The sequence below is a fragment of the Ambystoma mexicanum genome, chromosome 7p (assembly GCF_040938575.1).
Source record: "Ambystoma mexicanum isolate Mex_15411 chromosome 7p, UKY_AmexF1_1, whole genome shotgun sequence".
NCBI classification, from domain to species: Eukaryota; Metazoa; Chordata; class Amphibia; order Caudata; family Ambystomatidae; genus Ambystoma; species Ambystoma mexicanum.
Window position 1 is genome coordinate 930,618,270 of NC_090939.1, and position 13,531 is coordinate 930,631,800.

Consider the following 13,531-nt stretch of genomic DNA (forward strand, 5'->3'; position numbering starts at 1 on the left):
GTGCCCCCACTATCCCCTCCATCCCCAAACTGTGCCGAAATCGCTTGCTGCACAGCATATAGACTCTCTCCCTCCCCCACAGGACATCAGCCACTGCGTTACTACCAGAGGTTTTGCTTTTGATTTCCACAGGTAGATATTAACCTTGTTTGATTTAATTTGTTTTCTGTTACAAAGTGCCATAAAGTGGGATATGCCCACAATATCAAATACATTCCCTGCGAATCCCATATCACAGGATTTCTTTATCGAATTTGTACCGTTTTTTAAAAAATTATTTGACGGGTTGTGGGGTAGGGGTATCAATTAGGAACGCGGGTCAGGTGGGGTGTTGTTACTTTCGACAAAGTGTAAATATTTGAGAAAAGAAACTCGATGTTATGGGGAGTCACAGTGAATTTGTCGCAGTGATCACATAAATCCCATAGAGTGATCCCAAGGCAAGTGTCTGTGCTGTAGAAACCTAAAAAATATTAAAATCTAAACCTGTTGTGGTTCCCCCTTTAATTTGTAGGTTTCTTGTGATCCTCCACATGCAAGAAGCGTGTTTGTTAAAGAAAAAAGCTGTTTTTGAAAAACGTTATTTAAAAAAAATAATACAGTAATCAAAGTAGTGGATTCATTTGATCTGAGATGGTACTCTGCATGCAATAACACCCTAACTTATATGGAACTGTTTGTCTATTTCTTTTGCTTAGACCAGCTCTCTGTGCCAGAAGAGGAGAAATCAGTATTGCTTTTGGATATAGAATCAGTTATCACTTTTTACTGTAAATCGCGTAGTGTAAAATACCAGTCAAGCCTCAGCTGGATTCATCTGCTAAAGCCTTTGGTGGATCTTCGTGTCACCCGTAGTGACTTGTACAACTGTTTCTACGCTATCAAGAATAAGTACATTCCAAGGTAATTATAATTCAGTCATAGTTGGCTTCGTGTAGATATGTATGTAATTGGTTGTGTAAGCCATTAGGTAATGTATGTTGTCAATGGTCCTTATGTTAACAGGGTCCTTTTACAGTGCATCTGACTAAAGAAAGATGAACTGGCATGGCTTGGGTATTACCAGATGTCAGGTAGATGTATTGTCTCATAGCTGCTGGAGCTTGCCTAGCCCTAAGAATCTACTTTCAATTTTTCCAAATTATGCATCAACATCATAACAGTTTAAACTTTGCTGATAATAGCTCCAGAGCACTGCAGGTATGAGATATGTTTTATCCTCTGATGCTTGTCCTCCAAAACAAGATGGGACCAAGATAAATGCACAGTGCAGATGCATATAAAGTTAAAAACGTAATCTTGTACCAGAGAAACACTTAGTTTCGTCTGGCCTGTTTTCTTCCCGTAGCATCTGTGAGTGACCATTGTGAATTGCATCGGTCCAGGAGTTGCTGGTCCCAGAGCTACATGTCCTAAAGGGAAACCTTTGTCGTTGGAGATGAAGGCATTTGGTAGGAAAAGCTTTAACTCCCAATGTGTCTCTAGTTTGCTGGCAGGGCAAGTGGACATCTGATAATGGAGTTAAGGGCTTCAGCAATTCTCTAGTTGGTGGAGTTGGCGCCAAGCAGCAGTCAAGGCAGCAAGTTTATTTTAGCCCTGGGAGAGGCCCTGTGAGTATGCAGCAACTAGTTCTGAAAGCCCTGAACAATGGAATGGTAGGCTAGGAAAGCATGTAGCCATCATATCTAGTGATCTGGGGGACTGCCATGTGTACAGATATAGAATAGGAAAACCAAAAGTTGATGGATGGTTTTGAATAAATCATAACCACTGGCACTGCTCTGGGCAACCCCCCAGACACTCTTTTTTTTCTGCCTGCAAAGCCATTAGAGAATGGGAAAGACAAATATGCAAATCGGACTTGGTCCCATTCCAAAAGGGGCAGTCCAGCCCGAACTGCTAGGTCACATCGCTTCTGCACAAGACCACAAGCATCCCAAGACATGTTTAGGCCTTGTTGGGCCTCGTCAGTGAGGAGTAGTATCCTGGGAACAGAATAGGTGTGGTGTGTCTCCTTGAGACTGAAGATGAATGCCAATGTTGGGCTGCTGGATTATTGTGAGATACAGTTTGCGAAATGAGGGTTCTCTATATCTTAAGGCAAGTTGAGCTGGTGCCTACTGCCACAGACCAGTTACCCTTCCAATAGTAGAGTGGGCATGCCCCTTCTTTCTATTCTGGAACCGTGCACTGTTGAGCCTTATATTCAATAGCTTGATACACTGGTGTTTGCCCACCACTCTTTATGATAATTCTTTAAATACAGCAGTCTGATTTACCCTGGTACTAACATATCCCAGTACACTGTATCAATAACTCGGCAATGTTTCTCATCACCAATCTCCATGAACACATGTCCTTGTTAATAAGCAGATTTTCAGTCTTTTGGTTTGAAACCTATGCGCGTCTTTTCATAAGCCTATAAAGCTGCCTGTATGGATCCACATTTGGGACTGAAGTAATTGGTTGAGTGTGGTTAAAAATAGGTTCCTGTTTTATGGATAGAAATACAGTGCCCATACTTGTTTGTTGTGTAGGGTCTTTTTACATGTGTAAACTAAACAACCTGTTGCTCAGTTAGGATTATCAGGGCATTGAACCTCATGATCAAACTTTCCACCAGTAGGTGGTTCCACCAAAATTTTGTGTTTCCCTTTGGCCATTGTGGCGGATCCGAAGAAAGACAGACTCTGATGTACCATATTAGTGTCATTTTGTTTAACAAAAGAAATGTAAATGCCTAACTTTCCCTGCTATATGGTTGTTCCCAGCCTAACTAAGGTGAACTTCTTAAATGAGGTTTTGTCCACTGTCCCAAAACGAGTCTGCTCTGACCCTACCACTGTTATAAGAACTAAGGTACAAGAGAATAACTCTCTTCTTCTGTTATATGGCTTTTTACCAAGTTCGGTTCAATATAGGATTTGCAAATTTGTTAGCCGCCACTCTTATTAGGCTATATAGTTCAGTTACTGGATTCTTCCAGGTCTTAGTATGTTCTTTGATTTGTCTTTGCTTCTTTTTCTTTGGTTTTTCACCCTTTGATAATCTCTTTTCTGTCATGAAAGATTTCAGCACTTTTCTCTTTACTGCCCAAAATGCTCTTCCATTTTTTATTATACATCTTTGATCCTGATCCCCAGAATTTGTAAAGTCCTAATGTTCTTTCTCGCTGCCTTTATTTAACTCGTGGGATGAGTATGAATGTTCGAACAATAGTTTTCTTTCTCTATTGGTAGATTAATTGTTCCCTGTTTATGGAGATGTGTGAGCATTCCATAATGATTATTGCTCTGTCTCGGTATTTGCAATAGTGTCTTGTAACAGGAATGAGTTTGAGCGTTACAGGAATTATTATTTCTCTCTCTGTATTTCCAATACTTTTTTGTAACTAGGCGAAATAGGAGTGTTCCAGTAATGAAGGTTACTCTATTTTGATATTTCCGATACTGTCTTATAACTGGGATGAGTATGAGCATTCCAGTAATAATTCTCTCTCTTCTGTGTCCCCCTCCCAGGTCTCCCATTTTCCCCTTGACCTGTGTTTTGTAGCATTAACACCACCAGGGTCCTATCTGGACAGGGATGTGCTTCTTTTCCTGTCAGAACGGCTTTTGACCTTTATAGCAACACGTGAGACTGTTGCTTCGTCGCTCTTCCCTTCGCTTCTTTCTCCGTCAACTCTCCAGCCGTGGTATCTGTGTTATTCTCTTTAGCGTTGTCTGTTTCTTCCTCTGGCCACGCAATACTTTGGTGACTTGCTTCAGTATCTCCTCCCACTCGAGACGTGTTCTCCTTGCTTCAGCTTTCAGAGTGTTTTTTGTTTCCCAAAGCCCCGCTTTAGTGTTTTCTCCAGACTCTGCTTTTATCGTACGCTGTCCTCCCCGTGCTTCCCCAGCTAGGCAGCACCAGCTGATTTGAAACTCGCGGTCTGCTCCTCTTCCAGGCACGCTTTCCTTTTTTATGATGCGTTCATGGGTCTTCCCTGGTATTTCATACAAGTAATTTGTTCCTTTCTGACTCTTATTCTGGATATGGCTCGTATAAGCTTCTCCATCCCAGTTTCTCTCATGGACGTTAATGGTACACTTGTTTGACAATAACGCACGTTAATTTGTTCTTCATATCCTTCATCATAGATTCTTGTTGAAGAGGGTGTAGTGATTTTAGGTTTGCAGAGTTCCTCATCGGAACGGGAGTCTTTGTCTCCAAAGGGGGAGTCTCGCCCAGTGAGGTCCCGCTTGCCTCTACCCCTTGGGAGGGTGTTGTGTAGCGGGCTCACCTCACAAGAAAAGACTCCCCCTTAGAGAGAAGTGACAGAATCCTGCGATTCGTCAACACCATCCTTAATTGACGCCTCAAGGACACAACCCATCTGCAGAATATGCACAAACTGGCCGGGAGTCTTAAGCTCAAACCTGCATGTGCTTAGTACATCCGAATGGGCCTTTGCCACAAAGGTAGATCTAAAGAACTTTTGCTGGAGTTAAAAAGTAAAAAGAAAAAATGTGTTCTCACTTGAAAACATATTGGAGGAGATATGGAATGCACCAATTAAAAGGGCCCGCTCCATGTTGGTATTCAAAATTGGATGCACTGCATAATCATGTACCAGTTCTGGGTCATCTTCAGTTTTGAAACTCTATAGAGTAGGTCTTGCACATAGGTGCAGAGGTTGTTTTTAGAGAACACTGAACAGATGCCCCCGTTGTGGATGTCGTCTGTCTCCTGGTTCCTATGTGGTGTATCCAATTTTGAATACCAGCATGGAGCAGACCTTTTTAATTGGTGCATTGCATATGCACTGTTAATAGATGGGGAGTTCTTGCCAATGGTTTGACTCCACCAGATATTTTTTAAAATAGCTCATTGTCGAAGAAATCAAACTGCAGACCTTTGAGAACCTAGCACAATTCACTTTGACTCGGCCTCGGACTTGAGACTGATTCAAGATTGCAGGTTCCCAAATAATTTGGGCTTTCCACTCATGTCCTTTGTCAGGCATATTTGTTCATAGTCCAGGCAGGCAATTGCAAAGCCAAAACTGGACAGAAAAAGGGAAAGCAGGGGTGGGCTATGGGGCGGCAAAGAATATTCTGCTAAGGAAAGAAAATTGAAGGGAAAGTAAATGATGACATAAGAAATATGCTTATCAGAAATGACAACCATCAAGCATACTGTGGAACTTAGACAAACGACTCTGTGGGGCCTACCCACTGTGAAAAGGACATTTTCCGTGTGGTAATTGTTTGATGTGCAAATATACAACGGAGACCAAACAAATCCAGTTGAATTCATCGAAAATATGGTATCTCAATGAAATGACAAATTGTAATTCTGACAATGTTGTGTATTTGATTACTTGTCCATGCAAGCTGCAGTATATTGGGAAAACCAATAGAAGGTGCAAGGTTAGAATGACAGAACATCGAAGCTGCATTAAAAATAAAGTTATTGCAGCTCCGATGGTGAAACATTTTATAGAGAAGGGACATACGCACAAGGACCTGAGTTGGGTTATTCTTAAAAAAATCCATGGTTCCCATAAACAGGAGACAGATAGGAGACTCTCCACCTTTGAACAGAAGATGATATTTATATGTCAGAGCCATATTAAAGGGCTCAACGAAGAGGTGGAATGGCATCATGTACATCTGTGATATATATGAATAATCTAACATATGGTGTTATACGTCAACATATATGTCTGTTAATCTGGTTTTTTCTCCCTTGCTTAGCTACCAAAGAAAAACATCTACTTTACATGTTGTTTTAAACTTTTTTCTAACTTCCATGGGTTGTTGACATCTGTAGCTGCTGATTTGATGCTAGAACCTTTGTATTAAATACATGCCCTGATATGTCTCTATCCTTATTCCTCTGTTTTCCTGCCATGTGATCAGAACCGGCAGAATGTCCCACGCAGGATTGTGCCTTGCTTTGACATCCCTGTAATTGGGTTTTCGTGTGGGTCTTGGTGACCCCTTTAAACTTTCTTGAAACTTGTTTTGTAATTTTGGGTACTTTTACAGTCCATTTGAGGGTCCTGCCGTAATTACAGTAATCCTCTCAATTTACCCTCCTGCGTTTTGACGCACACGCCCCTTGCCGCATTTTATTATTTGTTGGTACTACGATGCAGAAGATTATTGTTGGGCTTCGCTGCAGGCGTTTAAGGCTTTCACCGTGGCCAATAAGCGTGGCCAATAACTGTGCGGGCATTTTTAGTCCCTTTTCTGTACCGCCAGCTGTTGCATTAAGCATCGGTTAGTCCATTTTCTATGTCTATACTCCTTCGTATCTTTACGTAACGTGCTTTCACGAACTTTAGTCACATGATACATCACGCTGGTAGAGTGAGTCTGCTGTGCTACCAGGACGGAGGCTGGGCGATGTACGGGGTCTACGGTTTGAAGTAATTTGACGGCATCCGCCATAGGTAAGATGCTTAAGTTTTCTGGCGCCTGAGACTACTATTACTTTTTAGTTTTGGACGATTTTTTCTCAATTTTTTTCTCGTAATGTGGACATAGGGTGATTTTTGTTCGTGTCCCCGTTTCTTTTTCTCTCCATGTGCAGTACTTATGCGGTGTTGCTTTCCATTTGTGGTGCCGTATATGGTGATTTTGGGGACGGGTCCCAGCAATATAGCCTAACAGAGGTAACATATGTGTATACGTTAGGGATAATGGAATACACTTGGGTGTTTCTCCTGATTTGGTGTAAAAGTGTGGAGTAACATTTTTGTCAAGGTGGCATTATAGCATCACTTGGTGTGGTTTCTCCTTACTGGTGTGTGGTACTACTAGATATAGCGGTGACAGTCCAAGTGTGTGATGTTTGTTTTCACTCACAATGCAGGTTGTAGATCCAGTAGGGCAACTTGAAGTGCCCATTTACTGAAGAAAAACTTGATTTAAGAAGTTTTGTCGCTACTTCATGGCACTGTGTCCCCGACGTTACTGACCATCATTCAAAGAGGTACAGTAGTTTGTAGTTCGAAGAGGAAGACCAAGTTTTTGGCCTTCCTTGGCGAGCTTGTTTTGGGCAAATGTTGTGATGCCCAGATGGGCTTTTTGTTATTGATAACCTTTTGGCTCACTGTCTGATATTCGTTGTTTTGGGTGTCATTTGTTGGTGACTCCTCACGTGGATTATCTTTCTTGTTGACTCAGGATCACATGGTGGTGAAAACTTATGAAATATGGTTCTCCCCTGAGGAAAGTTCTAGCATTTAAAAGCCTGAAGAACTGAAACATGTCGGGATATGTTGATAATCGACACATTGTTTAAATGTCTAGCGGATGTTAAATGTTGTGTATGTGAAATTTTTAATGTTGTAAAGAAGTTTTGTGGTATATGTTCACATTAGATTGGTGTTATACCCACCATGTGGGTCATAAATCTTGGGTTACAGGAAAGTTTTATAACAAGTTGGTACAACAATGTTTTATTGAGTATTGAATATAAAAATTAAAAAAATTTAATGTCAAAAAAGTTCTGTTTTATAATCCTAGTCCATTTTGTCAGGACTTAAAGGTATGGGTGATTATTGGTCATCCTTTTTCAGACAGATGAGCATTCCAACTATCTAAGGTTTCATACCTGATCTTCTTTGTGTATACATATATAATATGGGTGGTACCACATTTAATAAAATGTATAATCCTGAAAGCTCACCTGTGTAGAGAAAATGTTCCCCTTTTCCCACTCAGAATTTATTCGCGATGTTCCCATTTTCTTCATTGTAGTGCAATTTAAAACCAAAATCACCCTTAATTAAAACATTTTTTTAAAAACAACCTAATCCATTATCCTGTTACAAAAGCAACTCTGGTTTCATGGGACCCGGGCCAAATCAGAGAGGTCATTAATGCACCTCTACATTACAATCTAAATTTCAATATTTGTCGGAGCATCCAACTGAAACTGCAGCACCTTTTAAATTTTTGTTCATTTATGTATTACCTTGATTTAGTTAATGCACAATGACCATATACAATTATAATACATTTTCAACAATTCAACAAACATCTCAAACAAGAACAAATTAATAACGAATATACATCGGGGAAAACATTGTGGAACTTATAAATATTCCTGCATTTGATTGCAATTCATTGTGGAGTTTATCACATTTAAATCGCTCTCTTCAATCTTATTCCATAATCTTATAATTACCACCATTAAGGCAGGGTATTACCTTTAAGGCATCTGGCCTGGAAGTAAGGTGACTTTATAAACTCAATCTTATGAACAAATGAACCAAGGTACTTGAAGTATAAATCCATCCATTTATCCCAAGATGTCAATAAATGCCTGCTTCTCTCTAATTTATCCATTAGAAGACATATGCATCACAAGCGGTTTTTCCCAGGGTAGGCTGGAATGCGGGCCTAGCACGGCAAGGCATTGAATCCGAGTAGCATAAACATGCGTCTAATCGCATATTCGGGAAATTTCATTAAGTATCTCTCTGGCTTGTTACATTCATAAGTCACTGTGATGTATTCTTGCAGATGCTTAAATTTACCAACAGCCAACAATTTCTGCATGTAATCCTATCTCACCTTGTTAATCATCTCCTTCATTAAGCTGCCATAATGTATGCCCATTTAAGGCTCAAGGCCTACCTTGCCCATACATTTCATTACATTTCTAATCATCCTCCGCATCATAGGGCAGGGAGCAGACTCCAAAATCCTCACCAGATTTAGGAGAATATCATCTATGGCAATTAGTTCCAGCAAAAATAGCTGTCCTTTTAGTTTGGCTAATATCCCGAAGGATGTTATGCCAAATTCCAGCCCCATCATTTGGACACTAATGGAGTTTGGTTGTCCTAGTGTCATGCACCAAAATGTGCCTTCTAAACCAGGGTTGTCAAGCTCCAGACTCCCGGGGCCAGAATCCTGATGGGTTTTCAGGATATCCCTCATTAATATTCATGAGCAAAAATGTGCATTCATTTAGAATCACTGTATGAACATTTATCTCATGAATATTAATGAGGGGTATCTTTGAAAATCCAACATGGATCTGGCCCTCGAGGCCTGGAGTTCAACAACCCTGCTCTAAACGATCAAGCCATACTTAACTATCAAGCATGGAGCATTTCATTCCATATAGCAGAGATGGCGTAAGACTTTGCTTATATACCAAAAGCAGCCCACCATAGCTAAACCCACCATAGCATCAGTAAAGTCTCTGATTTTACCAGCTATGCTAAGGAATGAAGTCTGTCTAAACTCCAGGTCCATCTGGTGCTGCTGCTGCTTACTTGCTATGATCACCCCCGTGTAAGTATACGAAGACACAGTTTTAAATTCCATTTCATGGATTTTCCAGCTTTCTACAGGGCTTACTCATCATCTCTTAAACAGCATATGCTGAGTTTTCTTAGTATTGAAAGAGAGAATGAGTCTGCGAATAGTTGATTAATGTGCTTAACACTGGTTTCATGCCAATGCTTGAATGGTCCAATAGGACAATGTCATTGGCTTAGCCAATCCATTGTATATGTCGTCCTGCTATTTTAGGTGGGAAAACATGCACTTGTTTTAGAGCCATGGGCATATCGGCTATATAGAGATTAAAGAGCAGGCATGCTAGTATGTACCCCTCCTTCAAACCCATATTGGTGGTAAGTTTCCCAGTGAATTTGAATTGTGGTATTCGTATAAAACATTTGGACCAATTTTAGGAGACCTATTGGAATGTCCCAATTAATGAGCTTGGACCAGCGCAACCATCTTTGTACCATGTGAAATGCAAGGCAACATTCAACAAAGGTAACCTAGAGAGGGCACTTTTTCCTGGGGTAGCTGTCTTGATAAGGCTCTTCCAGCTGTATAATGTCAAGAAGTTCGTTGTCCACAGCCCAGAAATACAGGGCCTCTCGAACAGTAGAAGCAAACCCAGGTACTCTGGGTCTGCCCACAGAAATGTTTTCACGTACATTGGATTTGTACTTAGGCTGAATCGATTGAAGTGCCTAGATTTTGTAGAGTACCTTTCCAGTGATCAAGCCACATGTTCAATGCCCAATCCTTCATACCCGACTGTTTTGCCTTAATCACATCAAACTGCAGTGGCCAATTAGTCAGGTTCACTGTCCTGAACAATATCAACGCTTTCCATGCCACTCGCATATAGTGATAACAGGTCCACCTCATGTCGAATAATTGCCATTGGTATTGATTTGGGTAGGTGCAGGACACTTTTCCAGAACCATCCTTCGAGGTGTTCCCAGAGCTCCCAACTGAGACCAAGGCAAGCCTCTGCCCTGTAGGTAAGGACTGGTATCCCTTTTTGGTTGTAGTAATTTACGACTGGTAAGAGTGAGAATTTACCAAACCTGCGTTCAATCATGATCCCTTCAGTTGTTAGGTGTTTTACTTTCCTCTTTAGGCAGTCTATCCACGATGTTTCACCTTTATTTACAATTATCATGGTCCTGAGGTATTTTATCTCAGTAATAGGCCACAGAAGCTTTCCGTTCAATATCCAACTCTGCTTTTTTTTCTTTAAGCCCATTTTATTTCCAAATAACATTATTTCTGATTTGGCTGCATTTATCTTTAAGGCATTATGGTCGTCATATGATTACACAATGTCTATGCCTTTGCAGACCAAACGGTGTCTGATCCAGTAGCACCAAGTCGTCTGCATATACGAGCCATCCTATTTCGGTCCCATTTATCTTTGGTGGAAAAGCAGATTCATGAGCCATATCTTTTTTTATGTCCTCAATGAAAAAAATAAATCGGACGGGGGCAAGAGGGCATCCTTATTTTAGGCCCTTGAAAGTAAATATTTTCCTAGTCCAATCGCCCATCTGGTCCAGTTTTATCTCCATTGAAGTTCCTTAATATAGATTCTTGATAGCTAGGAGCAGGTCTTTTGGACAACCTCATTTTTAACATTTCTGCCAAAGTAACCCTCGTTCAATGCTATTGAAAGCCTGCTCCAAATCTATACATGCAAGATAAATGTTTTTCTGTCTCCCCTTGTTGTTCACATTTTCAGGAGACTAATCAGTAATAACATCAAACTACATCCCACCTCCTTGACAAATCCAGTTTGACGGCAGTTGTAGTTTTCTGAAGTTATCACCCACTCATTCAAGTGTCTTAGGAGGATAGTGACAAATATTTTACCCAAGACATCCAAAAAGGTGATTTGTCGATAGAATGGTACCAGAGTACTATCTCCCTTTTTGAATATTGGTACCACCAACGCCACTTTCCAGGACATCAGGATTTTTCCCTTAAAGAGGATTCTACAAAATAGAACCAGGCAAAAGTCTGCCCAGGCCTCCGGAGCTGCTTTTAAAATGGCATTTGAGAGGCCATCTGGACGAGGGGCACGCAACAGACTTGCCTTTTTAACATTAAGATTTTGTCTCTATCCATCTCAATTTATTTCTGCCCAGTAGCTTCCGATGTAATTCTATCGACTAGGTCCGGTGCTTCAAATAGGCTCCCAAAATAGCTCACCCAGATATCTTCTGGTATGGGGTTAGTTGTGAGCAGGGAGACGCCCCTTTCTCTTTCAAGGGCTGCCACAGTATCTTGTTGTTATTAATGTTGAGCGCCTGTAGCATTATTTCTGCATCTGACGGATCATTCCTTTATGGGATATAATTCAGTTCTTGTATTTATGCCTCCTTTTCTTTAGCAATTACCCTTTACTTATGCTTGTTAAGCTGTTCAATCCTCGCAGATCCCTGCTTAGGAGCTTTACATGTGCTACCACTTCCTTGTCATAAGTGTGGATTGGTTTGTGCACAGGTCGCGATACTTTGTATTCAAACTCTCTAAAGGAAGTCAGAACACTGTTGTTCTAGACTCCTTCCGAATCCCACACTTGCCATGTTAATAAGGAACTTGTTAGGTGAGAGATTTCTTTAGATAGTAAAAAAAGCCTATTTTCGAATGGTTCGTGTCCTCCCACGTATTCCTCATCTTTGATATTCGTATCATCAGCTTTACTGCTTTGGAAAAATTAAATAAATTATGACATAATCTGTAAATAGGATTTTTTTCCCAGGACTTACTTCTTTTGGCAGTGCGTGTTTCATTTCATTTACTTCCATACCAATCCTATATTTTTAAGACCAGGATACTTATAATGTACCTGAAGGTTTGGTTTCAGAGAAATCTAGAATAAAACATCTAGTTGACACCCTAAAGGAGGCTTGTGGCTTGGAGACCTCGCCTGAGACATACTTTGCCTCTCCCGATGTTTCAGATCTTTCTAACCCTTCATACAGGGCACAGATGGGAAAGGTCACTGAATACCAGGGATGGGGAAAGCCAGTGGCTATAATAGAAAAGGATGCTCTGACTGACATCCTAGTCAGCGGACCCCCCCCCCCCCCGCCCCAAAGAGAGCCAGTGTTACCTTTTGACACTGCCTTAAGGACTAGGGTGTTAGACAACTGGCTTAAATCGGCTAGTACACCTGCAGTTAACAAGAATTTGACAAATAAATACAGAGCTGCCTCTATAGACCCGGAATTATTAACTAGACACCCAACCACCTAGACACCTGCGAGTTTAGTGGTACTGGTAGCAGCGTCAACTTCAAAGCCTGCAGCCTAGCCAACTATCCTCCCGGATGGAGACGACAAAAGGGTTGCTGCCTTGGGGGAAAAGGGTTTTTAGTGCAGGCTGCATGTCCTTCAAATCCACTAATGCAACTTGTGCCCTGGCCACATACACTCATACTTTGTGTGATGTTATTGCTTTGGCTATGGACCTTATCCCTGAAGGCGAGGAGAGGGAAGGTTTTCTAAACCTGGTACAGGACGGCAAGGATGCCATGTGCCAGCCTCTCCAATCTTGCCTGGATTCGGCAGATTATGTCAGCAGGGCCAAGCGGCCAGCACTGTCACCAGGAGATTTGCATGGCTCAAGAAGTCAGGCTTTGCACCTGACATTCAGGCTCGCTCATTGGATATGCAATTCGATGGCTCCCAGCTTTTTCCCCTCAACCGCTGATGAGAGTCTAGAAAAACTGCGAGCATCCAAAGCTGCAGTGAAGTCACTAGGAGCAGCGATTCACCTGACAAATCAGTCCCAGGGGTCTTCCCATGGATGGAGGGGCCGGCCCTTTTATTTTGACTTCTCTGTTACAAAGGGAAGGGGACAGTTTACGCGGCAGGGTCAGGATGAGCTCCCTGTGGTTCCAGAGGACGAGGAGGGAAAGCGTCTCTCTCCCAGCCTCTGCCTTTTTGCCCTCAGCTTGGGCAACAACTCCAAAACCCCTGAGTCCTTTGTTCACAGGACTTTAGTGGGGGGCAGGCTGACTCAGCATCTGGAGAATTTGCGGGGAATAACCTCTGATGTTTGGCCACTGCACACAGTGGCCCATGGCTACCGCCTTGCCTTTTTAAGAAGGCCCCTGCATTGCCCTCCGAGGGGCCAACCCTTGAAAGATCCATATCTGCTTTCAGGAGATTCTTACCCTGTTGGAGAAAGGTGCAATAGAGTTCGTACCTGCGGCCGTGAGAGGGATCAGGATTGGT

General features: G+C 41.7%; 1 protein-coding gene across 3 annotated transcripts in view; it reads left to right on the plus strand.

Moving 5' to 3' along the window:
- TBC1D23 (TBC1 domain family member 23) overlaps positions 1–13,531 on the plus strand; it is a 1,631,981-nt gene that overhangs the window by 244,062 nt on the left and 1,374,388 nt on the right. For all 3 annotated transcript variants that reach the window (XM_069637239.1, XM_069637242.1, XM_069637241.1), the window contains exon 4: positions 699–903. In XM_069637239.1, coding sequence (XP_069493340.1) covers positions 699–903 — 205 coding nt within the window. The remainder of the gene's footprint in view (positions 1–698; positions 904–13,531) is intronic.